Source organism: Vigna angularis, chromosome 4, assembly GCF_016808095.1.
Source record: "Vigna angularis cultivar LongXiaoDou No.4 chromosome 4, ASM1680809v1, whole genome shotgun sequence".
NCBI lineage: Eukaryota > Viridiplantae > Streptophyta > Magnoliopsida > Fabales > Fabaceae > Vigna > Vigna angularis.
In genome coordinates, this window is record NC_068973.1 from 11,243,856 (window position 1) to 11,269,443 (window position 25,588).

Below are 25,588 nucleotides of genomic sequence, written 5' to 3' on the forward strand. Positions count from 1 at the left end.
GTATTATCTCAACTTATTTAAGATTATAACAAAATTTATTTTACTTAAAGCTTTGTTCTTTTGAGTGTATTTTGGGGAGATGATTTGAATAGATTTGAGGATAATTTTTTAGTTATTTTTTTTGAATGGATTTGTGAGTAATTGAGAGTAGATTTAGAAGTAAAGTTTGTGAGAATTAGTGTAGAATTTGATTAATGTGATAGATTTTAAAAATTAGTTTAATTGATAGAAATTAAAGATTACCAAAATATCTCTAGTGATGCAGTTGTAACCGGTTACACCACTCTTGTAACCGATTACTCCTCTACTTTATATTTGTTCATGCAGCTGTAACCGGTTACAATGTTGTAACCGATTACAGCTTCTCGGAATCAATTGTGGATGTATTCAATTATAATAAAATTATCAAAACAGGAATAATTCAGACTATTTCATCATCCTTCCAAATCTCTTCATATGTGCGGGTGAATGAACACGGGATGAATCCCGCAAATCACTTCATTTTCATCCGAGCTAATCAACTCAAACGAACACAAAATTTTTTTGATTCATCACTCGCAAATTGACGCAAATAGTATCATCCGCGAAAGCGAACACATCATAAAAGAAACAAATAGATAATATAGTACTCATTTTTATTTTTTTTATAAAAAGCTAATATATAGATTAATATGATTGACCAGCCAGGACATAGCTCTGAAACTAATAATTTGTGGGCAGGACACAGTACATAGTGAGGTACAGAGTAGCTGTTAAGATTCACACGTCTTCCGGCCAAATTTCTAATGGGGCAATAAATTCTTGAAGTCTATCCTTTACCCTTGTCGTCTCCACTCCAACTCTTGATATTTTAACCTGACACACCAAAAACCAGATCAAATTACTTAATTGAATTCTTCTTAATTTCTGAACAAACAAACATTTCAGATGAAAATGTTGTAAAATGTTGTAAAAATTGATGATGTATAACTTTACCTGAGCGTGAACAACGTAAAATAACTTGTCGCCGACAGTTGAGAAGCTTGCAGTGACAACTTCAGCACCTTCTTCCTCAAGAACGCTGATTACTTCGTACAACATGAATGTCTTGTTCAATCCACTCACCAGCATCACTTCGATGCCGGAACCCAAGTCTCTTAGCTCGGGTATTGGCAACTTGGTGTCAACGAACATTTTTCTTTCACTGCTTTGGTTCAACATCGCTTGCTCCTTCTGCCTCTTCAATTTCTCTATTCTCTCTCTCATTTGTTTTATGTACCTTGCTGCGAGATCCAGTTGGTCCTGCTGCCCTAGCATCAGCTGAAAACATTCAACACTTGGTTAAAACTTCATGGACTAAGGATACAATTCATCAAACAGTTAGGAACGTGATTTTGGAAATTTTAGTTCGTGTTTCGCACGAGATCAACTCAAATGTGTGGTGGTGCGTGATTCACGTCCCAATTTTCACATCTGAATCCCGAATTGGAAGACTTCAAACGTGGAATCAGACATGAGTGCTCATTTTCAAATTCTTATACAAAAACGAAGAAAGAGTCTGCTTTTTTGAAAAAGAAAGTGTCTTTTAACTATCCCAATTGAAAGAACAACTGGGTGAAGAGTTCAAACAAGAGGGGTGGCGAAAAAAAATGAACAGCTGAGTATTTTTTGTGAATTCCGTGTGTACCTTGGATTTGGGTGGTTTGAGGTTGGGAGGAATAAGAGAACCAAGCTGATGGCAGAGGGATTTCATGTGGATTCTGCGGTTTCTTTCGATGGTTTTGCGATCAAGTTTAGTGGAATCATCGATGGTGCTTGCTGCTAATCTCTTCTTCATCTTGATCGATTGCGAGGTTATTACATAAGTTGTGTGAAAGAGAAGTGATTAAGGAGCAAAGTAGTGAGTGTGCATAAACTGTGGGGTAGTAATGATAAGATGAAGGAGGGAAAATGGATCAATTGGATTGTTGAACAAGTTGAGGTGTTTATATAGAGAAAATGGGTGGTCTGTGGCATCCTAATATTCTAGATTAACTAAGTTTATGTGCACGATCGGGACCCTACATCCTGTTTTCATTTTCATTACTGGAACATGAGGAACAAGGCTAAACCCCTTTTGTAATTATTTTTATGATTTGCCTATAAACAATTATCTATCTATCCAATTGTGTGGACGTGTGTTTGCATGGTTTCTCCACTTTGTTTTAATGTAAGTTTATATATATATATATATATATATATATATATATATATATATATATATATATATATATATATATATATATATATATATATATATATTCAGTAGGTAATAAATGAAAAGGAAAAGGAATGAAGGGAGAGAAAAAGTTTGAATTTTTTAATGAAAAAAACTAATATTTCAACAATTTTAACATTTATTGATGAAAGTAATTAATAAAAAAATATTAGATTTGAGAAAAATGATGTTTCTTCGTCAAGGGAGAACTCATCATAGGGATAAAATACCAATTAGACTTGAATCTAAACCGTATAAGGCATAAGCATCACCTTAATCTCAAAATCTTAACTCAATAAGTTTATGGGTCTTATACTTTGTATGATGTTCAACTTTCTCTTTTTTTTATCAAATAGGGGACTTACACTACCACTTAAAATCCAATAATCTCTACATTAAGGGTGAGTCCCTTCCATATTGGTACACACTCTCCTTTCAACGGAAGCATTCTCAACCATGAGTATACCTTTACATATCGTCGTTCATCTTAATGGGGCACACTTACCTAAAATCTTTGTTAGGAAGACTTTTGATATAAGGACCATATTACTCATGTATGAGACGTGGTTAATTTGTGGTTATCGTTGGCTAAGTATTAATCTGACCTTTATTATTTTGCAATTGCTCAGTCTTGTTAATCAGTTGGTTAGTTTTTCAGTCAGTCGAGTCAGGGTAGTTTGCTCGTTAGTCGGTTGGTCAGGTCGGGGCATCAGCCCGCCATTCGGTCGATCGGTTGTCTTGCTAGTTGGTCTAACTTATTGACCAAAAGGATATGTAAAATACACTAGTCGTCCAAGCCCGAGTACTTGTAACAGTTTGAAAAGAAAAAAAGGTACTTGGAAATCATGTATGAAATAGTCAGATCAAGAGGGGTTCCTTGGTTAAAACTCATCTTTAGTCGTTGTAGTTTTCAGGATGGGTTCCTTGTTTAGAACTTGCCCTTAGCCAAATGTTATTTATCGATCAAGAGTGTTTGCTTACTTGGAATTCGCCCTTACCTAATGGAATTTTCAACAAGGGATCCTTGGTTGGAACTCGTCCTTAGCAGAGTATTTTAGTTTGATCATGAGGGGTTCCTTGGTTGGAACTCACCCTTACCAATATTTTTACCGTAATCGTGAGAGGATAAGGCAAGAGGTGAAGGCCGACCAAAGGTCGAGAGGATGAGCCCATGTGGTAGAGGTCGAGAGCATTGAGGCTGATTGGTCGAACAGGCCAATGGGATGAGCCGGAATGGTTGAGGTCAAATGACCGAGATTAAGATGTCAAGACTAAAAACTCAAAAGAGAAATTAAGGCTGAGATGTTGAAGCCTAATGGTTGAGGCTGAAAAGTCAAGACTAAAAAGTTGACAAAAAATTAAGGCCAAGAGGTCGAGGTCGAGTGACCGATTCAAAATGTTAAAAGACTAAAAGGTAGATAAAGATATTGAGACCAAGAGTTTGAGACCGAAAGGTCGAACAAGCCGATTAGTCGAGGTCAAATGGCCGAGTCAAAATTCCAAGATTGAACCGTCGATAGAGAAATTGAGGCTAAGAGGTTAAGGTTGAATTGTTGAGGTCGAATGATCGAACTGAGTGATTGAAGCCGAAATTTGAAGATTGAAAATTCGATAAAGAAATCGAAGCTGAGAAGTTAAAATTATATGGTTGAGGCTGAATTGCTAAATAGGTTGATAAAATGAGGTCAAATGGTTAAGTCTGTATGATTAAGACCAAACGATTGAGAGAATGATTTACTTTTTTTATTGGCTTAATCATGGTTTAATCATACTTAATCAACATTAGTCGGTTAATTCATAGTTATTATTTGCTAAATGTTAATGTAACCTTTATTCTTCAATGAATCAGTCTTCTTAATAGTTTAATTCGTCTATCAATTGGTCCATCGATAAATCTATTCACCAATTAAATAAAAATAATCAATCTGTTGATTGAATCGAATCATCAATCCACCAATCAATCAATAGGTAAATCCATCCATTAATAATTAGTCAACCCAAAATTAAAATTAATATAGAGACTGTTGTTATATCATTTAATCTTTTAACTTTAATGTCTTATCATTCAGTCCTTATATGAATTAAATCATAAAAAGTATGTTAATGCTGTTGCTATTTTTTTTTTATTATATAACCTTGTTTCTTTATGCTGCGTTGACTTAGTGCCATGTAATAATAGAAAAGCGGAAAACAGTAAAAAAAAATGACCTTGAAACTTCTTGTATAAAAAAGAAAAAAGAAGAGATTTTCGCCGGAATCTGATATATTTTTTCGATCATGTCAAAAACAAAATTAATTATGTCATATAATTTACAGTATATATATATATATATATATATATATATATATATATATATATATATATATATATATATATATATATATATATGAAACAATTATATTTCATATATATATAGATAGATATATATAATAATTAATAATAGATACATAAATATATTTAATTTTTTTTTATTCTTATTACTAGTAAAAATTATGCTTTTTAACTCGTCCAATAGACTTCGGTTTAAGGAAAACCGAAGTTTATGAGAGAGCGGTGGCAATTTTGTAGTTTTGATGAATTTATATGTCTCGGTTTAGTAAAGACCGAAGCATATAAACTGTGTTTTGGGCTATTAACTCGGTTAAAGGTGGAATTGAGACTGTGTTTTGGCGTATTGACTCGATTAAAGGTAGAACCGAGGCCTATTACCCCGGTCAAATCAGTCACACCTGACCTACTCTCATGTTCGCTTTTTCATTTTACACGAAGCGGTTCTTTCCTCTGGCACTCTCATCTCCCCTTTTTCATTTTCATCTGGCAGAAACAGAGAGGGCGCGATCTCTCTTCTCCTCTCCCACTTGACAGCGACGGTGCGAGGACGAGACGCGATGGTGGCCGGCGTCGAAAGCAGAGGGGAGGCGCGATGGTGGCCGGCGTTGAAAGCAGAGGGGAGGCGCGATGGTGGCCGGCGTCGAAAGCGGAGGGGAGGCGCGATGGTGGAGACGAGTATCGCGGCGGCGATGATGGGAGGCTCGCCGATCTAAGGCGTTTGGTGAGCAGAGAAGATGGTGCCTTGGAGATGATGGGAGGTTCACCGATCTAAGAGTTGAACGGAGTTCCTTGCGCGAGGTCGCGACGAGGTGGTGGCGAGGTGGTGGCGAGGTTGCGGCGAGGTCAGGCGAGGGCGTCCTGCAGTAGTGGCGTTGGCGAGCAACGAAGAGGTGGCAGTGAGGCGTCCTGCAGCGGTGGCGAGCAACCTCCCTTCTTCCCCAAATCTTTTCTTCTTCCCTAAATGCTCATGGTATCAAAACCCATACTTTTTTTTCTCTGTTATTTTGGGAGCGATTTTGTTAAGGTTGGTGTAGTTGATTTTTCTGTGTTATTCTGATATTTGGTTCTGTATGTTCTGAGATTTGGTTATGTGAAAGGGAAAAAAATTCAATAACCCTTTGCTATTCTGATATTTGGTTCTGTGAAAGGGAAAAAATTCAATAACCCTTTGCTTGCTTGGACTGTGCAACGAAGAGGGAGAAGTGGATTGTTTTGAAAAAAAAAACACGCAATTGCCTCGGTTATCTAAGAACCGAGGCATCATCGTGTCTCTTTTTAACCCGGTTCAGAACCGAGGCATAAAGTCACCTCTTTTACCTCGTTCGAATATGACTCGGTTGCGGAACCAAATCCTATAAACAAAATTAATCGAAGTCATTTTCTTATCCTGTACTAGTATCCATTCGTATTACTTAATTTAAACAGTTTTATTTATAACTGTTTTTTTTACTTTCTCATTTTTCACTCTCTCATTGAAATAAAGCAGGTTAATTTCTAATACTGCACCCAGAAAAAGAGAATAAACTATGGAGGACTTATTTTTACTTATATTATTTTATTATGTTGTACAATATTATATTAAAAGGGAATTTAACATATTAAAATTATTTAAACATTCCGTACTGAAATTATATAAACCGACCAACTGATTTGAAATGTAAAGAAAGATAGGTAAGAAGAGAAGAGAAGAGAAGAGGGAAATCAGTTTGGTAGGAAGGATGACTAAGAAGGAGAAAGAAAGACCCGCACATCTTTTTTCGATCAAAACTTCCAACGAAAGACATCAAAATAATATACTTTTTGTTTTCATTTACAAAACAAAATCAAATATACGTAACAAAATCAAAGAAGGAGTTATCTAAATGTGAATAGTTTCAAAGAAGGTTCAAGTTACATTCAAGAATAACAGACATCCATAAATAGGAATACTTTTCGTATTCTTGTAATGTCACGTGTGTCTGTTCATGAACTTCGTTGACGATGATGCATTCAATTTTAAAGATACGTATGGCTTATGTACCACAAATATTATAATGATCATCGTTTTCATATTTTATCTTTGACTTTTACTATAATTTTATTTATCGTAACCCTACAATTTAAAGTCAACTTTTGTATTCTTCGTAGTTATTTTTTGGATTACACATGTTTTTAGATTTTAAATTTGTACGTAAAATTAAAATATGTTTTAGACTTTAATATGTTTTAATTTTTAAATTTAAAAAACAAATAAATATAATAATTTTAATCTAATAACATCAAAGGTTTCATATTAATATGTAAATTGTTTATAATATTTGATATATTTTAATTCAAATATCAATCTAAACAATTATTTAAAACGTAAAAGTAATTAACATTATTAACTTAAAATAATATATTATTTATTTTTAAAACTTGAGATAAAAATAAATTTTAATTTCATATTTAAATTTAAAAACTAACCTAAGCCATAGTTTTTTTATTGTTGTATTATTCATCTAAAATTTTATTTTACTCTGCATTTCTTTCTCTTTATCCATCATTAGAGCATAATAATAATATATAATATAATATAATAGTAATAATAATTTTGCAGAAGTGTATTAGAGATTTGAGAATTATTAGAAAGAAGCGCGTTGGTGTTGGTGTGGTCCAGTACCTATTTGACATTGTGCTGATTTTGACAAGAAAAAGAAAACAACGTTTACTGATGTCTGTAGTTCATTCATTCGGAGATCACTGAATGCGAATGCTTAACGAGAGTCATCACTGTGCATGTTTTGACTTGACCGTTTATTTCCAACACTACGAAAACCGCGCTTTCACCGACCAATCTTTTAACTTTTTTTTGCTTTTTTTTTACCAAAATAGACAAATATATAGGAATAGATAAATTTTAAAAAAATTACACAAATAGAATGATTTTAAATGAAAAACTTGTATATTTTTCATATGATTTTTCAAGTTAATTTCTCAAAAATCGAAAGTTGTTAAAGAGATTTACGATTTCAACTTACAAATTGTTACACCACTTTCATTTAAAAGTTGTTATCTTGTTACAATTCTATTATGACTTCTCATTTCATTTCTAAACTATATATATATTATGTTGTTCACTTTTATTTTTTTCTAAGCATTTAATATGTTATTTTATTTTTTATTTTTTATATTATCGCTAACTGTTTCTAATTATTATTGTGACATCCCAAAATATATAACAATGTATATACGTAGAATGCATCAATTATAATAATAGAAAGCAGTTAAGATTACACAATAGATTGAATTAAGGAGTACAGTTATCCAAGTCTGGCTGGAAAACTTTTAAAACTTAAGTACAAGATCACAATTCTCCAAAACACAAATTATGATAACGTGGAGACTAGAAGTTTTTCAAAATAAAGAGCCATTAAACATAATAGCTAGTAGAAATCCTAAGCACTAGGAGCTGGGTCTTCCTCAACTTCCAAAGCTTGCTCCAAAGGTACATCATCACCTACTGCTCACATCCAAAGGATTGGATGATCATCGCGAGGGGGAAAGCAAACATATGCAACACATACAAATGCAAGGGTGAGCTAGGTCTCAGACAATCATACAATTCATTTTAAATCATTTATTTCATAAGACTCATCAAAACAAACATCTTATCATATTAAGACTCTAGACACGTCCGGACATAGAATGTATGTAGAGCTGGGGCGGGTTGTGCACTTGTGATGGCCTCTACTGCTTTGCAAAGCCATTGCCGAGGGGTTCCACCCGACCATACACAAGGCTAGTCCGTTGCCGCGGAATAGACCTCCAGTGATAGCGTCTACCCTAGGACCTCCCACTACTCCCACCACACGCGTCAATCCTCTCTAAGTGAGAATGAAAGACCGTTGGAGTGTTAGGGATAACCCCCCATATGGAAGCCTCTTACATTCATTCAATACACTAACTGATCTCACCGAGAGATCTAAATTTCCGATTCAATCCGACCACTTTAAATCTCATGATATTTCTTTTGGATCAACAATGTACATCATAAACCACTTATAACCATACACTTCCAACCAATCTGGATCACATGAAGATGCATTCATAAATTGTAACCGAAATATTAAATAATATAACACATAACAGAAAATATCACCACTGGACGAACACTATTTGGACGAGCGCCAAAAGCCCTTGGGCGGACACTGTTTGGACGAACGGCAAAAGCACTTGGACGAACGTCATCAAATTGATTTGGACGAACGCTAAACAACAGGCTGAACACTTCTTTGGACGAACGTCATAAATCGATCTGGACGAACGCTAATAAAACTGATCGAACGCTCTCTGCCGAACGTTAATGCCTGAATACTATAAGAACGGACATTATCAGACCCTAGACCGAACACTTATAATCACATCAACACCAAGGACGAACGACTAAGATTCAAACTTAGAATACTAAATAAGACGAACGCTCACACTTTGAATTTCATGATGGCCGAACGCGCAAAATTATAATTTAACCAAGGCCGAACGCTGACGAATACACCGAAACCGAACGTTATAGATCCAGACTTAATAGCATAACCTTAATGTCGAACGATCAAGATTAAACTTAAGAATTCATTAAGGACGAATGACTGCACTTTCTAATACCAAATACCGAACGCTCAAGATCACGTAAATATTAATTTAGGTACGAACGCCTAAAATTACTAATTCCTGTATACAGTTGAGACGAATGTCTAATATATCACTGTAAACAATCGAACGCTCGTTAACACAGAACCGAACGCTAGTACCTAGGCCGAACCTTAGACTACTGTCGAATTCCTCACTGTTTTGGACGAACGCTCAAAGATTAAACCTTATCAACAACCGAACGCTATATAAGACGGACGTTTAGAGTCTTGGTTGGATAACTAGATTACTTTGTCGAATACTTAAATATTGGCCGAACGTTCCAGATTTACACCTAAGAGTATTAAATTAAGATCGCACGCTTAAATCACTGAAACCTCAAAACCGGACGCTCAGAATTGCTAATACAGAAACAAGACCGAACGCTAATAAACCATAGCGGACGTTTCAAGATTCAAGCCTAATCCGTACCCATTTAACAACGAACGCTCAAGTCCATTTTACACTCAGACGAACACTCTAAGTATTTTTACACTCGAACGAACGCTCAAAATCACATCATTATTACAGACTATCCCAATTAAAACCGAACACTATAATTATCAAGAACGAACGTCACACTCATGGGAGGACGAACGTGAACTCTCGTATGGGAGGACGAACGCGAACGCTCATCAACTGAAGGCCAAACTCGACAGGACGAACACGAACGCTCGTACTGAAAACCGAACGCTCAGCATAATATTGGTGTGGACGAACGTTCCAAAATTGGCTGATTTGAACGAACGTTCAGAATTTACCGAACGTTTAAAAATTGGTCAACCAAGTGATCGTACCTTAATTTGGACGAGCGGCGTTTCTGCAGAATTCTGCATAATCGCGTGAAGCTTTCCAGAACCCAGAAAACTCCATTTTTCCAACCCCAAAACTTCCAGATTTACTTCAAAACCAGTAAAATTCAACAATTAAACTAACAAAATCTAACTCCCTTTACCTCTTGAAGACTTCCTTTGCTAAATCTTTGAATCTATCCTCCTCAAGATGTGCAGCTCCAATCACCTCCAAGAACTTTGAACTTCTCCTTCTCTTACAAAAAAAATGGCAACAAGGTAACAAGGATCTTCTTCAGTTCAGCAGCCCTCTTCACCTTTTATTTCTTAAGTTGTGAAAGGTGCCAAAATATGGGAGAGGAAATCACGGACGTTGCCTCCCCTATTTTCCCAATAAAACAAAAACTACTTCTCCCTAGGACAGCTCGTGCTTCTCTGCTCCTCCACTTTCCTGCTGATTTTCAACATCCATGCCCCCATCCCTTTCACAAATAATAATAAAATAAAAAAAAAGGAGCAAGGTCCTTACAATTATTCTATTCCTTTCACCAGAATTAAAATGTTGATATTTAATATATCATTATAAAGTCATTATTAGAATTTGTCTTCATTTTAATGAGAACTCTTTACCTTAATGATGTATAAATATGAATATGAATATGAACATAACTTGATTTTCTAAATTGGATATTTGATAAAGTTAGACATATACATGTACATCTTATCTCCACTTTGTGCTTATCCTTATACTCCTTCTAATCTACATATCTGTTCTTGTTTCAAATTATTAAAATACCATTAGGTAATCTACAAAATTCATTTTCACTATCATCTTAATTTCTTTTTATTTAAGAACAATTCTCCTTTTTTTTAAAAACTTTTTTCTTTTTCTCTTTCAATTTTTCAAACTTGTTTAATATGCAAAGTTTACTCATTTCCAAAGTATATTTTACTCATAACAACTTTGATTAAACATTTTTTTTTCTTTATATATGTGAAGAAATAAAGTGTATCTTTTTGACATTAAATTTTATTTAAAAAAAACTTATTTAATTAATATTTGAAATAATAAAAAAAACCAAATATGAACATAAATACAAATATATTTATTACTCGATGGAACATGTTTTTATAGACATTACCAACGAAGAACGCGGATGAAATAAAATGTTATATATATTTAATTAAACATAAAGATAAAAGTAATCAAACTTATATCAACATCAATGATTATATTGTTATGGTGCTTCTGGTATTTTAAAGATAACTTAAGCCTCTTATAAACCATTGACTTTAAAACTGGACCAAAACCATCAAACACAAACAAGCCTTTGCTACAAGAAAGAGTATATATAGATAGTCAAGAAACACACGCATGCATATTTGAAATTTTGTATAAGCGTGAATTGTTTTCAAGTATTTATTGATTGAGCTTTTTATAATAAACTTAAAAAAGGCTTCATGACTACCTTGGTAGGTAATGTTTAATTACGAATTTTATTTATGTTTTTCTTAATTTTTTAAAAATTGTTTAAGTAAGTAATATTAAATTTGGTTAAATATAGTATAACATATAAGTATTGTCACCAGAGACTAGAAGAACAATTTCTGCTGCATTATACAATATTGACACATTAATTCAACAAATCGATCCTTAAATTTTAGAAAATCAAAATTAGAAAAACAAGGCAATGATGAAAATTAAACAATTGAGAAATATCATCAAATTGTCGGGACAAAAAATTATGTTGGACCTAGTTTGATTCGGTAGACATTTTAGTAAGCTAAAATTAAAAAAAAAAAACGACAGTAGTCAACCTTTTAAGCTTAATAGTTTCTTATAAAATAGCGTTGTCTATTAAAAAAGTTGAAAAATTTAATTTCACCTAAGAACTGTTATCTTGTTTAATAAATATATATTCATAAAGAAAATGTTTGTGTGACTTTAACCTAATTTATATAAATTTATTTTAATGATCATGAATAGATATTAAAATTCAGGTATTTAAAATTTTAATTTAAAGTTTTCAAAAAATATTTTATTTATTAAAAAAATTAACAATAATTTGCAAATAATATACAATTTATGATAAATAAAACAATATAAAAGAACTTAAGTGAAGCCTAACTTTTTCCTACTTTGATTTGTGTCTGTAAGAAGAAAAAAAAAACTGAATGGAAAGCTCCACGAACGGATTGACGTGGAAGTCCGTGATAGAAAAGTTTCATTCAAGCTTTGAACAATTTTCTCCCCATAAATTTTTAGAAGCACCATATTTTACATGGCTTCTTGTTAAAAATAAGCTACTTAAAAACAAATGGGTGTTTAACCTTAAGAAAATATAAAAATGAACTGAAACAACCGATATAAAATATAAATATTTTTTTTAAAAAAATTAGTAGAATGTTTTATCTATTTTATAGTTTTGAATTATGTTATACTTTTGTATATAATCAAGAATTAATTTTCTTAGAAATGTCAAGTGGTTAAGGAATCTCTTATCTTTCTCTCATATAATTATATTCTTTCTTTTTCATAGTTTTTTTATTTGTTAATGATATTTGACTCAGAACTTATTTCATTCGATAATTATTATCTCTAATATCAGAAACTAAATTCTTGTCATTCTTGAAATAGAAAATGTTCAAGATGTACTATGGGTTGAACTTTTCAAAATTTATGTTTGATTAAGATTATTCATCATATCATTTTACTAGAAAAATGCAACAAAAAGAAGACACCAAAAACTGAAAAAAAAAATTGTGGTCAACTACCAATGCAATGGAAAAGTGAGATTTAGTTACGATATATTTTTCAAGATAACCAAAACTAACATAAAGGTATACTCGGATCAATATTTATTTCACCCTTTAATCAAATATTTTTCAAAAGCATCAATATATTGTCAACGACTTAAAATGTTTTTTCAAATCAATTGAAAAGTATTCGACCTATTTCAAATTAGTAATTCATTCTTCAAGTGGTCTTGAGACTCCTTGACACATATATAAAGTGGTTGCTACACTAATCTAATAAAGAAAGACTATTCCTCCTTTTTATCAAACTTGTTCTATGCTTATATTTAGGGATGAGCAAAATTTGAAATATAAATTAACTAAATTGTATTAAAAATTACTCTATCAAGTAACTGTATTATATTATACAAAAAGTACTCAATTATTTAGATTAAAAATTGAATGTATTATTTTATAGTTCAGTTTTAAAAAAATAAACATTTAAAGTTAAAGTTTAGTTAACTATTCATTTGTTTGAGGATCTTTAAAGTTTCAATTCAGTTTGGCTTCCAACTTGATCAAACTTTGATCAGGATAGACTAGGTTGAATTTAGTTAATTTTTTATTAAAGACAACTCAATCGAATTTTGACTGGGTCCTGATGATTCGATTTCTATACTCTCATAATGAAGCTCCTTACACTCTTTTAGCATCTTTGTTTCCTTTATTTTTCAATTTTAGCTTAGATATGTGAATCTTAGAATATTTTAGGATTTATAATAGGGCTACTAGATATCGACCTATTGAGTTGTTGAGCTATTACTTTGCCAACATGTGGAGTTGCCGAGCCGATACTTTGGCGCTTGTTGAACTGTTGTGCTTCTATGTTGTCGGGTTGTTCTCTGTCAGTCTACCGGGGTGACCTAAATATGTTGAAGAAGGTCGACCCTAAGAATTACATTGATTTGATCAAGGTTACAATGGTTTGAGCTCAACTAGCATAGGATAAGATCGGGCATTTGGGGGCAAATTCGGCCAGAGAACAATTTTCACTGCAGGTTCCCAAATGGAGCTAAGCTAGGATTATGCATTGTCACATCAATTTTGTTATGGCAACAACATACACTCTCACACAAAAAGGGGATAAAACAACTTTTTGTAGCTTTTCAAATTTTCATTGAGGAGAATTCTGATTTTGGGACCCGTAGTAACAACCTAAAGGCAGATAAACTTTTATATATATATATATATATATATATATATATATATATATATATATATAAGGTATGCAATAGTTTGAAGAGAGGAGCTTTTGTTGTAATTTGTTTGAAGTATGAACTACGAGAGAAAATGTTTTAAACTTCTTTATAGGGCTATTATTTTCATGTTTCGAGTTCAACAATATTGTAGTCTTGATTCGAGTTAGGTTTTAATTTCATATGTTTTAAGCTTTTTCTTTTCATTGTTTCATGTCTTCTTATTTATTGTTCCTTCCATTTATTTTAGTCGTGGTTTTTAATAGCAAGTTTTAGTGACAAGATTTTGGTTCACTGTTTAGTTTTGTTGTTTGAAATTTTCATTTGGTTTTTTTATCACAATTATGTTTAGTTTTAAGCAGTAACTGAACCATTTCTTCTATTTTAACTTTTGTTCCTTATTTGGATAATTAATTTACTTTATTTAGTTGATAGTCTTTTCAAGATCTCTTTCATTTTCAAGTGTGCATAATAGTTAGTTCATTTTCCCTTTTAATTAACCTTGTTGCATACTAGTTTAGTTGATACTCCTTTAATTTACGTTTTCGATTAGTTTTAATTTAAGTTCAACATATTGTATTTTAAAAAATCTCTCAAACATATTCTTTTGCATTTAATTAACGAACGCATTTGATAATGCTTTTTAGATTAACCTAAATTAACATTTATATTACCTTAGTTAAGAAAAAAATTTAGTTTTATTTAATAAAACTTATGCGACACAAAAAAAAAGTTATTTATCATGGTCGATTTGACTAAATTTAATTAAATTTTGATCAAGATACTATTTTTTATTATTTTTTTTTTCAGACATATAATAAGAGATCAACTAAAATACACAACATTCTGAATTGAATTCTTCAATAACTAAATTCTCCACACAAATAGAGATAAACATGTTTTTGTCTGAATTTATTTTGAAATGAATTTATTAAAATAATAAAAAATTAGAACTCAAATAAATTAATCACTTTACAAGTAGTAAAACGGATATTCACAGGACAATAATACATTTCGACAAGATAAACATTTTTTAATCCGACGTGTCTTAAAATACATCTCTTTCCTCGACAAGATAAAACAGATTGGATGTTTGGATACCCATTACAGCAACCAAAAAACCCCTAGACGAACATCGTCGAAAGTCAGGAAGAAACATCACTAATATTAAATTGTCAAAAAAAGTTTGTCTAATATTAGCACGTGTGATGAGTTAGTAATATCTTGAATTCTTCAAAATACTGCGGATTTCTCCGTCCAATCCAAATTAATTGTCAATATTCAGGAACATCACGAAAGAGTTTGAAACCAAATGCTGAAGCCACTTTCTGATAATAGTAATAATAATTAAAATATTTATACCTAACATTTTGTTTTAAAAAAATCTCTCATATTTGTTTTTTATTTTATTATTTTATCATATATCTTACATGTTTATATAATTTTCTGTATCTAAATTTACATAAGGTGTTTATAATTTGAGTGAGCATGAAGAATTTTGCTATCAAGAAAGACAAACCTAGTTGAAGTGCTCAATTTCACGAACAGAAACAAAAAAGAAAAGTGAGCATGACAAACATTGAATATTTTCTGTCTGAGAGAATTTCAAAATTGTGTCTGAAAAAGGACCCGTACGTGTAAACTCAACCGTGTGAACCCTAAAAAGTAATGCACCCTAGGTCTTGGGGATCATCATTTCCAAATAGGATTATACGTCCCTCCAGTAATAAAATTCAATGAAAATTTATTATTGGATTCTTGTAAACTATTAATAAATAGTAGTTAAAAATATTTTATCTTGATATTTAAATTGTATTATTTTATAATCTAATAACCTAAAAGGGCTTTTCTTGTTTAGTTATACAATATTTTAACTCTTTTAGCACTGCATTTGACTACTTACAAATTTAAATTTAAATCATGTGTTTATTTACTAACCACACAAGTTATAATACTAACTTTTTAAAGGGAGAACTCTCTTCTTCTCCTAACACTTTTAGAGGAAAACATCATTACAAAAATGTTTCATTTCAAACTAATGATTTATATTTTTATTTTTTCACTAATAAATATTAGAAGCTAAATTTATTTTAATGTTTTTTATTATTATTAATCACCTTTAGAAAATTAAGATTTAATGTAATGTTGCTATTGCTATTAAACTGTACATTATTATTAATCACCTTTCAAAATACAATTTTATCAATTTTAAAAGTAGTCTATGGTGTAAATAAATAATAAAATCATCCCTTCTCAACTCATCTTTATGAAAAATTTTCATTTGATCTTAAATATTATATGATCATTAAAAGTTAAAAATAAATATACAACAAGACATATTAAGTTAGTAGTTATATTTTTACATATAAGACATTTTAATTTAATCATTTCACACCACATGGTTTCATTAAAAAAATATTAATTACAACAATACAAATTATGTGTCTATATCTAATAGTCTTGGATTACCTTTATATTATCAATAATAAAAATACAAAAAATATTTAGTTCTGGTTTCAGAAGACTCGTGTGTTAAATTAGACTTAGAGATTCTACATATATGGCATCTCATCTCTCACTCACAAATGTTTTTGTATAATCTATACTTTTCTGTTGTGAATATACTTTGACAACTAGTCTGGTCTTGTTTCAAATAACTTTTCCATCTTCATCCAATTTACGACGGAATACCCATTTTGCACCAATGACGTTTTTGTTTTGGAGTAATTTCATTAGCTTTCAAACATCACTCTCCTGCAATTACTTGAGTTCCTCTTCCATGGCTTCTACCCATGAGCTGTCTTCCAAAGCTTCATTTATATTGGAAGGTTCCACTTGAGAGATAAGAGTTGCTAGCTTATGTTTATGGAAGGATCTTGTCTTGACATTTTCTTTAATGTCACCTAAAATTTTATTTGTAGGATAATCTCTTTCCATCAGACGACGTAGTCCCTTGGGTTCTCTTTTCTCCTCAGATTCCTTTCTTTCGATTTTATATGATCTAGCTTCATTTGATTCTTTTTCTTTCTCAAACTCTTCTAAAATAGATTATGCATTTGCTTCTTTGGACGTTGTATTATTTAATTGTAATTTAATGAATTCATCGTCTAACTCTAACTTCTTAGAGTCAGGCTCAAGGTCATTGAATCTCACATGGACAACCTCTTTCACTCTAGACATTCTAGAGTTATAAACTCTAAATTCCTTAGACGTTTCAGAGTATCTAAGCATAATTCCTTCATCATTTTTAGCGTCAAATTTTCCAAGATTATCTTTGACATTCAATATAGAACATTGACAGCCAAAAAAGATGGAAATAAGATATATTGGGTCTTTTATCCTTCCATAATTCATATGGAGTTTTGCATAGGATAGGTTTAATAGGTTTAATGTTTTGAATATAACATGATGTATTAACTGCTTCAGCCCAAAAAGTGTTTGGGTGTATCAAAACCATTTACATTTGATCTGGCCATTTCCTGTAGAGATCTATTTTTCCTTTCAACAACCCAATTTTGTTGTGGTGCTCTTGGACTTGAGAAATTGTGTATGCTGTCAGAGTTTTCACAAAAGTTTTGAAACAATTCATTGTCAAACTCACCCTCATGTCACTTCTAATTGAAACAATTTTACATCCTTTTTCATTTTCAATTCTTTTTAAGACTTTACCAAAAGCCTTAAATTCTTTATCCTTATGAGTTAGGAATAAGACCCATGTCCACCTAATCTTTTCGAAGATTACACAAGTATTCTAACCATTTATGGTCACTACAAATCCAAACACGGGATGTACAACAAGATACAGATGGATAACTCTCTATGAGAGTATGTTTTTAATTACAATAAAATCTGTAAATCTTGATGATGTTTCACTCTCTTTTCACTTGAAAGCTTCAAACGATTTATGAATTATGAGCACAAAGATCAAAGCAAGAAAATATATTCACTTCGTTATCCTTCTTGTCTTCTTTTCATATGTCTGGCTATTTATAACTTTATTGAGATTTTGCCTGTTCAATATTGAGTTGACTCCTGGTAGATTAGGTTGGTAGCCCCTTTAGCTTTTAAGTCAAACGTAGGTCTATTTTGCAATTGAACAGTGCTTTATCATAGATTTTCATTTATGCGCAGATTGTACGGTTTTTTAGAGCAAAAGTCTTCAATAGACACATTCCTAGAATGTTCTACATATTGATCGAGGACAAAGCATACAAGCAAAATAAAACTTTATAGTAAATGCATTAATGAGGATTTAATATTTTTGAACGTTTATAAATGTTAAGTATCATTGCTTGTTCAAACCATTTTTGTCATATGTCATGTCAATAAGAAATGCATCTTGCTTAGTGCAACGTTCAAATATTGAGAAATGATTTAAAGTGTTAGATACTTGTTAATGAAAGCATTATTGAAGTATAATATTTGGCATGCTTTTCACTAGACTTCTTCTTGTATAAGACGTTCTTATTGATGACATGATTAAGACTACGTCTTATTTTTTAGAACTTATGTTCATTACACAGTATACTCACTTTAGTTCTCTTTCTCTTAACACTGATTGGATACAAAGAGTTAAGATTTAGTGGTTTGTTTTCCTCAAGGATAGACATATTAATTTCAAGCTTTAAGAACTTATCCTTAAGTTTTGCATTGGTTTGAATGAAGATTTTCATAAATCATCTTTGTAAAACTTGTTTCTTCTTATAGAAGGATTTTTTACACGGCTCCTTTACGAAAGTAATTCAAACACTTATGTGTAAATATCTTAAGCATGGTGTCTTACTAAGTTTTTTTAGGCTTCTCCTACTAATCAAACGTTTCTACCATTTTTAATAGGTTTCGTCTAGGCTTAGATGATATTTCTCAAGGTATTTATTGTTTCGTCACTTTTCATCAGATGCTTATTTGTGTGGTTCTAGATAGTGTTTAAATAATCTCATGATCTGTTCTCATTTTGAGCTAGTTTTTTTATACTTGTTTTTCATCTAGGTTTTCCTTGCCTAGACTCAATTAGTCCAAGTGAATGTTTCCTTAGACGATGTTCTTTCTAAGGAATATTTCATTAAGTATATTTATTAAAATTCAAAACTTTGAGTTACTAGATGGTCTAGTCTTTTTAAACAATCTTGTCTTAAAAATAATGATATCTAATATTCAATTAGATGAACAAATTTGTCTGATTTTAAACAAAAGTAAAAGAGAAAATAGAAAATTATTTTAGAAAGATAGTGATATTTATAAAATAAAACTTAATAATCATTTTTTCTGTATTTGTCTCTTTAAAAATAAAATATCAAAACTTTACTAACAAAATCACTCTCCTCTAAACTATTTTGTAATCTTTACATCTAAAACATTAAAGAAATTAACAAACAAATTATACTATTTAAATATAGTTTTTGAGACATATTAAATACCGTTTTTATTTACTTAAAATAATGAAAAATATAAAATCTTGAGAGATAAAAGTGCTCAAAATTTTACTATTTTTTATAATTTGTAATGAATACTTCTTCAGTACTCAAATATGAATAAAAACATTTCATACACAGTAGTTATTAAGGTTAGCTAATTTCATTTATTCATTCAATTTAATAAAAAAATACATTTTTTAAATTCTTATTTTAATAAACGTCAATTTAGAAATAATGTTAGAGTATTGAGGAAAATTAATGTTAGAGTATACTTGAAATAATTAACTTGATGACAATTCAGAGTATCAAATTTGAATATGTTTTGAGAGAGATATTTGAGTATTGAGGAAAAAGAAGTGTATGAGATGAAGAATAATAGAGAGTGTGTTACATCTCATAGCTAGTTAAATCCAATACAAGTTATTGTTTTGGTAATAAAAACACCATGCTTAACATATGACTAAGGTTGACTAAATAAAAGGCAAAACAAAAAGCTATGAAACACCTCGAATTTCAAGGTTTCATCCAGCTGCAGGTTGAACTTGATCCAGCTAACTTAATTGGCAAATAGACATCATTGATGATGTCATGGTTGTTCAAAAGCAACTAATCATGAGCAGTAGCAGTAGTGCCATTCATCATCACAAATTTGACCAATTTGAGATACAACAGCTAAGTCTTATCTCATAAAATGAATTCAATTAACTAATTATATTTACTATATGATGCCATTTGGGATATCATCTTGTAGAGACCCAGATCATCCACAAGACTATAGGACATTCTCTTTAATTAGGATCTCCAATTTTTCTTTTTGTTTTAACTTCACTTAAGCATTTCTTAAATTTTTGTTGTTTCCGAAAACATTCTGACACCTAAATTAATAAGATATAAGATAATAATGTCAATTTATTTGTAATATTTTAGTGATTTTTTTATCTAAATATACGTAGATGAATTTGATTTATTTGTCTTAATAATTTATTAATGTTAGATTTTGTAATTATACTGTATCAAAGTCAAAAGTTTAAAAATATTCACTAATATAGAAAATATATGACAATAATTATTTTTAACAATTGATATCGATTCTATAACAAAGCATATTACAATAAATAAAAAATAAACGAGGGTTTTTGTCTTTGATTATAAATCAAAGTATAAATATTCATATTTTGCTTCCGTCAAAAGAAAATTAAAACACTAAACAAAATATAAAAAATAGAAAAGAAATAAATTTTTGATCTCAGTTAAGCTAATAACTAAGATTATATACTTTATCTCATTTAGAATAATTATTTAATTTTAAAGATATTAGATTTTGCTTATACCAAAATTGAAGTCATATATCATTTTTTTTTCATCGATTTTAGTAATAATCGAGACAAAAGTTGTTTATTTTTATGATATTTAGTTTCGATTATGACATAAACCAAAATCGGTACTTCTTTTTGTTTTGGTTTTGATTATAACCAAAACCTAAAGTTGATGTTATTTCAACCTACACATACAACCTGTATATAAGCCCCAACACAATCCAGCATAGAAACAAAAACATACTATGATTTTTATACAAAAACATACTTATAAGCCAAAATCTAAATAATTATACAAATTGTGATACCCTAAAAATTACATGTTTTTGTACATTTCTATTACATATTTTGCACAAGTTTTTCTTAACTAATGAATGGACTTATCGGGAATTGGTGTAGGACTCTTGAATTTTTGCACAAAAGACAATGATTTTAATTAGTGTATAAAAAGATAATGGAGAAAAATATTTGATTAAATGTTATTATTACCGTTTTCCAAGTACTTGTAATACGAGTTTGAATAATAATGGTTGTCATCCAATGCATTATACAGTAACCACTCTCATATGAGTCGGTTTGTCTATTACACTACTATATATCATCATAATTATAAATAATTGAAGAAAATTGTTGAAATAAACAATTATAAATGTATGGACCAAAATATCAAACCTTAACAGTCAATCATGCAAACTTTCATGTAACATCCCATTTTAGTAATATAAAATCACTAAAATAAGAGCTACGAGGAATAGGGGTGGGCAAACTGCCCTATAGTGCACTGCACTATAAAAGTTTATAGTTAACTATAAACTACTTCAAGAAAACTGCACTGGACTAAAAAATAGTTCAGAGTAACTGAACTGAACTATTTTTTAATTTAGAGTAACTGAACTACACTAAAAACTCTAATACAATATCACATCAATTCTTCTCCCTTGCTACTGACTTTAAATATCCCTTCCCAATGCCCATTTGTTGACATGTCATTCATTTGAAATGAATTTCACTAATATAAAAATTCAGTAATCACACTCCAGAACAGGAAAAAAAGTCACCAAACTTCCGAAATCAGAAAATCAATTTCTTCAGAAAGAACATTTACAAAGCTAATGAAAGACACAATAATTAAAAGCATAGCATAAGTGATAAAATAGATCTAACACGCTGAATAACATCACATCTTTACAAACTCAAGAACTCATCCTAAACATAGAAAAATCACATCAATCTCATTTTATTTTCTCTCAAGTACATTAAACAACTTGTCCTTGAAATCACCATGGATCAAACCAACACCATGCAAAGTTTCAGCCATGTATAAAATTTCAATAGTGTAATAAATGCATAACACTTCTTCCATCGATTTTCCTAAGACCAGATATGAGTTCACCACATCCTGCATAGTATTTTCAGTTGAAGATTAATACCAAATGACATTGAAGTAAATAAGGAAAATCAAAGGAAATAAATAATGGACCTGTAGTGTCCCATTAGCTAAATAGTCACAGATGAGTATACTTCCGTGAGAGAAACCATAACTTGACCTCTGATAAAGCAAAAGTAAGACTTATCAAATCCTTATAGAAAAAGTGGTTCAAAATTATTCATCTTTCCAGGACAATAAGAGTGACTTTTACTCTTTAAGAACAAATGTCACCTGACTCCAAGTTTTCCAAGAACCAAAATTTTGTTTTATTACAATTCTGAACAACAAAACCAATTCCCTTCAGATTTCATTCAAAACTATGATTTATTTTGCCTCTAGAAAACAGAGTAACCTAACCATCCAAGTTCACACAACCTATTGCTTACTATTATGGAAATATCATTTTAATTACAAAATTATAATGTTAAAATATCATTTTCCCTTTAAACAAGTGGCAAATTCTTCTGACCTATACAACTAACAACAATAGAAAAGAATTATGCACAATAGTTTAACTTCATCCATTATTCAAGGGTTGAAAGATGAAGTAGTTAAAAATCCAAAAGGAAATAAAAGCTAAAGATTCCTAGGTTATGAGATTCAAGATTGAGTTCTTTAACCCTTGAGAATGATGATTTTAGGAGTAAATATATGATGCTATGAAGAAGAAATACAATGACCTAAAGCTCACTACAAAAAGGAAGGTTGCTTTGGACTCTAAGGTTTTATCTGGATTGAATTACAAATAACTAATTCTCTTGTTTCTATTCATTCAAATTGCTTAATTACTGGAAAAAAAGTTAGCTCAGATCATGATAATAATGATGATACAAATAAAATCAAAGATCTACACCCAATTGAAAACCAAATAAAATCAAAGTGAAAATGAAATTGAAAACGAAAACAAATAAATCAATGAAAAATGAAGAAACCCTACCTGATCGTAGGCGATTGAGAAACGAATGTCAGATAAGAACAAATCAACAATTAAACAAATAAAATCTACCCTTATCCAAAAAAAAAACAAATAAAATCAAATCTTCCTCTATAGCTGCCACAAAATCCAAAAGATCATCCAGAGGAATAGACCTCAAGTACATCGCTTTCCAATCTTATTTATCCTTTTTGAAAGGGAAAAGGGAAAAGATTTGTACCTTTAGGTTGCAGAGTGTTATTCCTTTGCTTCTCTTTCCAAGTGTTCTCAGAACCTTCGACAATGGTGGTAGAGCCTTCGATAGTTCGGCTACAACTGAGTGCGGCAAAGCCTTTGACGGCGGCGAGCCTTTGACGGCGGTGAACCTTCAAGGGCGGCGAGGCTTCAACATTAGTGAGCCTTTGACACAGTGAGAATGGAATGTAACGAGACTAGGAATAGGAAACCTAAACTACAGTTAACTAGTTAACTGTAGTACAAATAGTTAACTGTAGTACAAATAGTTAACTGCATAAAGTTCAGTTTTTTTAAACTGAACTAAAGAATAGGTTAATTATTTTAAGTATACTTTAGTTTAGTTTTTTTTTCAATATAATAGAGTATAGATAAATATAGTTTAGTACAGTTCAGTAAATTTTTCCCAGCCCTAACTAGGAATAAAACATACAACAAACTTGAGATTTCAAGAGAAGAAAAATCTACACCAGAAATACAAAAGAATCTATTTATAATGTTGCGTCACCACCAACTCATACATTGAGACAACTGGAAAGAAGCCCTCCCTAAGCTCACACCCATTAAGGTGATCATCGCAAAAGAGAAAACACACAAACAAACAAAAACAAAAGCAAGGGTAAGGGTAAGCTAATGATAAAATCGTTTAACATGGTAAAAATAAAATTCAATATACAATTTTAATCACACAATTAGTAGAACATCTTCTCCCATTCACACATATCAAAAGATCTTTCCCATTCACACCACTGACTCGGACTTGGCCAAACCCTTTACAATATAGTATAAATGTTGAGCCATGGAAAGTTCTGCACCTGTGTAGTGAAACAGTTGACTCACTCAAAGCTACCACACAAGGTTAGTCCTTAAAACGCCCTTTGGAACCATGAAGAAAGGGTCCCAAGCTAGGACCTCCTGCTCCTCTCACGAAATGAGTCATCACTCTCTAATTGAGCATGGATGATCATTAGAGTGTCAGGATAACCCCATATCGGCTTCTTACAATTTATACTATTTATACACATGAATCCCCTGATAAGATATTCCTCCATGGAATTCTCTTTTTCCAACCTTGAAAACCATTTGAAATCATACATATGTCCATACACTTTCACATTCGAATAATACACCAATACATGAGAATACTGATCATACGTTAAAGAAATATAGACAATCATACAAGTCATCAGAAATCACCCAATAACACAATTTATTCATGGCATAATGATACTCATATTTAGGTAAGGAAAACAACTCTGAAACCCTCACCAGCAACTCTGAAAGGGTCCAAAATCCCAAAAATGACCTAAAGAACCTCAAAAACTGATAACCAAAACCCCAAATTTGAGATCCTGAAAACTGAAAAAAACCAAATTTTGCTGAGTTGCGCCCAGTGTCCCAAAAAGGGGCACCCGAGCGCCAGACCCCTAGAACAGGGGTGCTCAGGGGGCGCCCAAGGGAATTTTCCTTGCAAAAATGCCTAGGGGCCCCTTGGAGGGCGCCCAACGCTGCACCAGGTTCTCAAATTCACCCATCTTGACTTTGGTGACCCTTTATACAAGTTTAAATGATTCCTAAACCCTCTTAGGCACTGAGAAACATATGAAAACATACCTCTTACTTGAATTAACCACTATAAACCTAAATTGACCTATGAAAACCCAAAATTCACTCCGATAAGCTACCCAAACTCAAATTTACCTCTTATACCACCCATGTTACTGATTTTGCTGCACAACCAATTTTATATTAACTCAATAATACATTCTAATCCAACTCTCACTCCACATAACCCCCCCTTTTTAAATTTACTACCAACACCCTCTTAATGGACTTAAATTCATTTCAACCAAGCCTCACCAATAGTTTTCTGCGTAATAAACCAGATTTTACTGGTTTGATCCCTCTCACAAGTCCAAATGGACTTTAAAACAACCCCAAACATCCCTTTTTCTCAACCCACTGCTTACTCATAAATCCACCAACCAAAACCCTAAATTTTCACTCCAAATAAGTAATAATTACACTCAGAGTCTTCCTCTCAACTTAACATCATAAATTTCCTCATTTAAGTATATTAATCAGTCACAATTACCCTATAACACTTACCAAACTACAGGTTCCACATTCTACTCATTATTTCAAGAATCGACATACCAACACTCATCACTTTAAAACCACATTAGTACTTCAATCTATTATTTTCATAACCATCAATATTCATACAATTTTTGCATCAACAACATATTCATTTCATCATACA

General features: G+C 31.4%; 1 protein-coding gene across 1 annotated transcript; it reads right to left on the reverse strand.

Annotated features, from left to right (window-relative positions):
- Window positions 1-603: 603 nt before the first annotated feature.
- On the reverse strand, window positions 604-2,060 carry LOC108331099 (transcription factor bHLH168). The gene is made up of 3 exons (XM_017565721.2): window positions 1,667-2,060; window positions 976-1,299; window positions 604-855 (listed from the first exon to the last, which is right to left on the reverse strand). Exons 1-3 carry the CDS (start codon window positions 1,814-1,816, stop codon window positions 760-762), a joined length of 570 nt encoding a protein of 189 aa, XP_017421210.1. The 5' UTR covers window positions 1,817-2,060; the 3' UTR covers window positions 604-759.
- Window positions 2,061-25,588: the final 23,528 nt, after the last annotated feature.

Bases quoted from the DNA above. Each gene is read 5' to 3' on its own strand.
- LOC108331099 (XM_017565721.2), bottom strand. From the start codon at position 1,816: ATGAAGAAGAGATTAGCAGCAAGCACCATCGATGATTCCACTAAACTT. The intron at 1,300-1,666 runs GTACACACGGAA...GAATGTTTTCAG, and splicing joins TCAAACCACCCAAATCCAAG to CTGATGCTAGGGCAGCAGGA. The intron at 856-975 runs GTAAAGTTATAC...TTGGTGTGTCAG, and splicing joins TTTACGTTGTTCACGCTCAG to GTTAAAATATCAAGAGTTGG.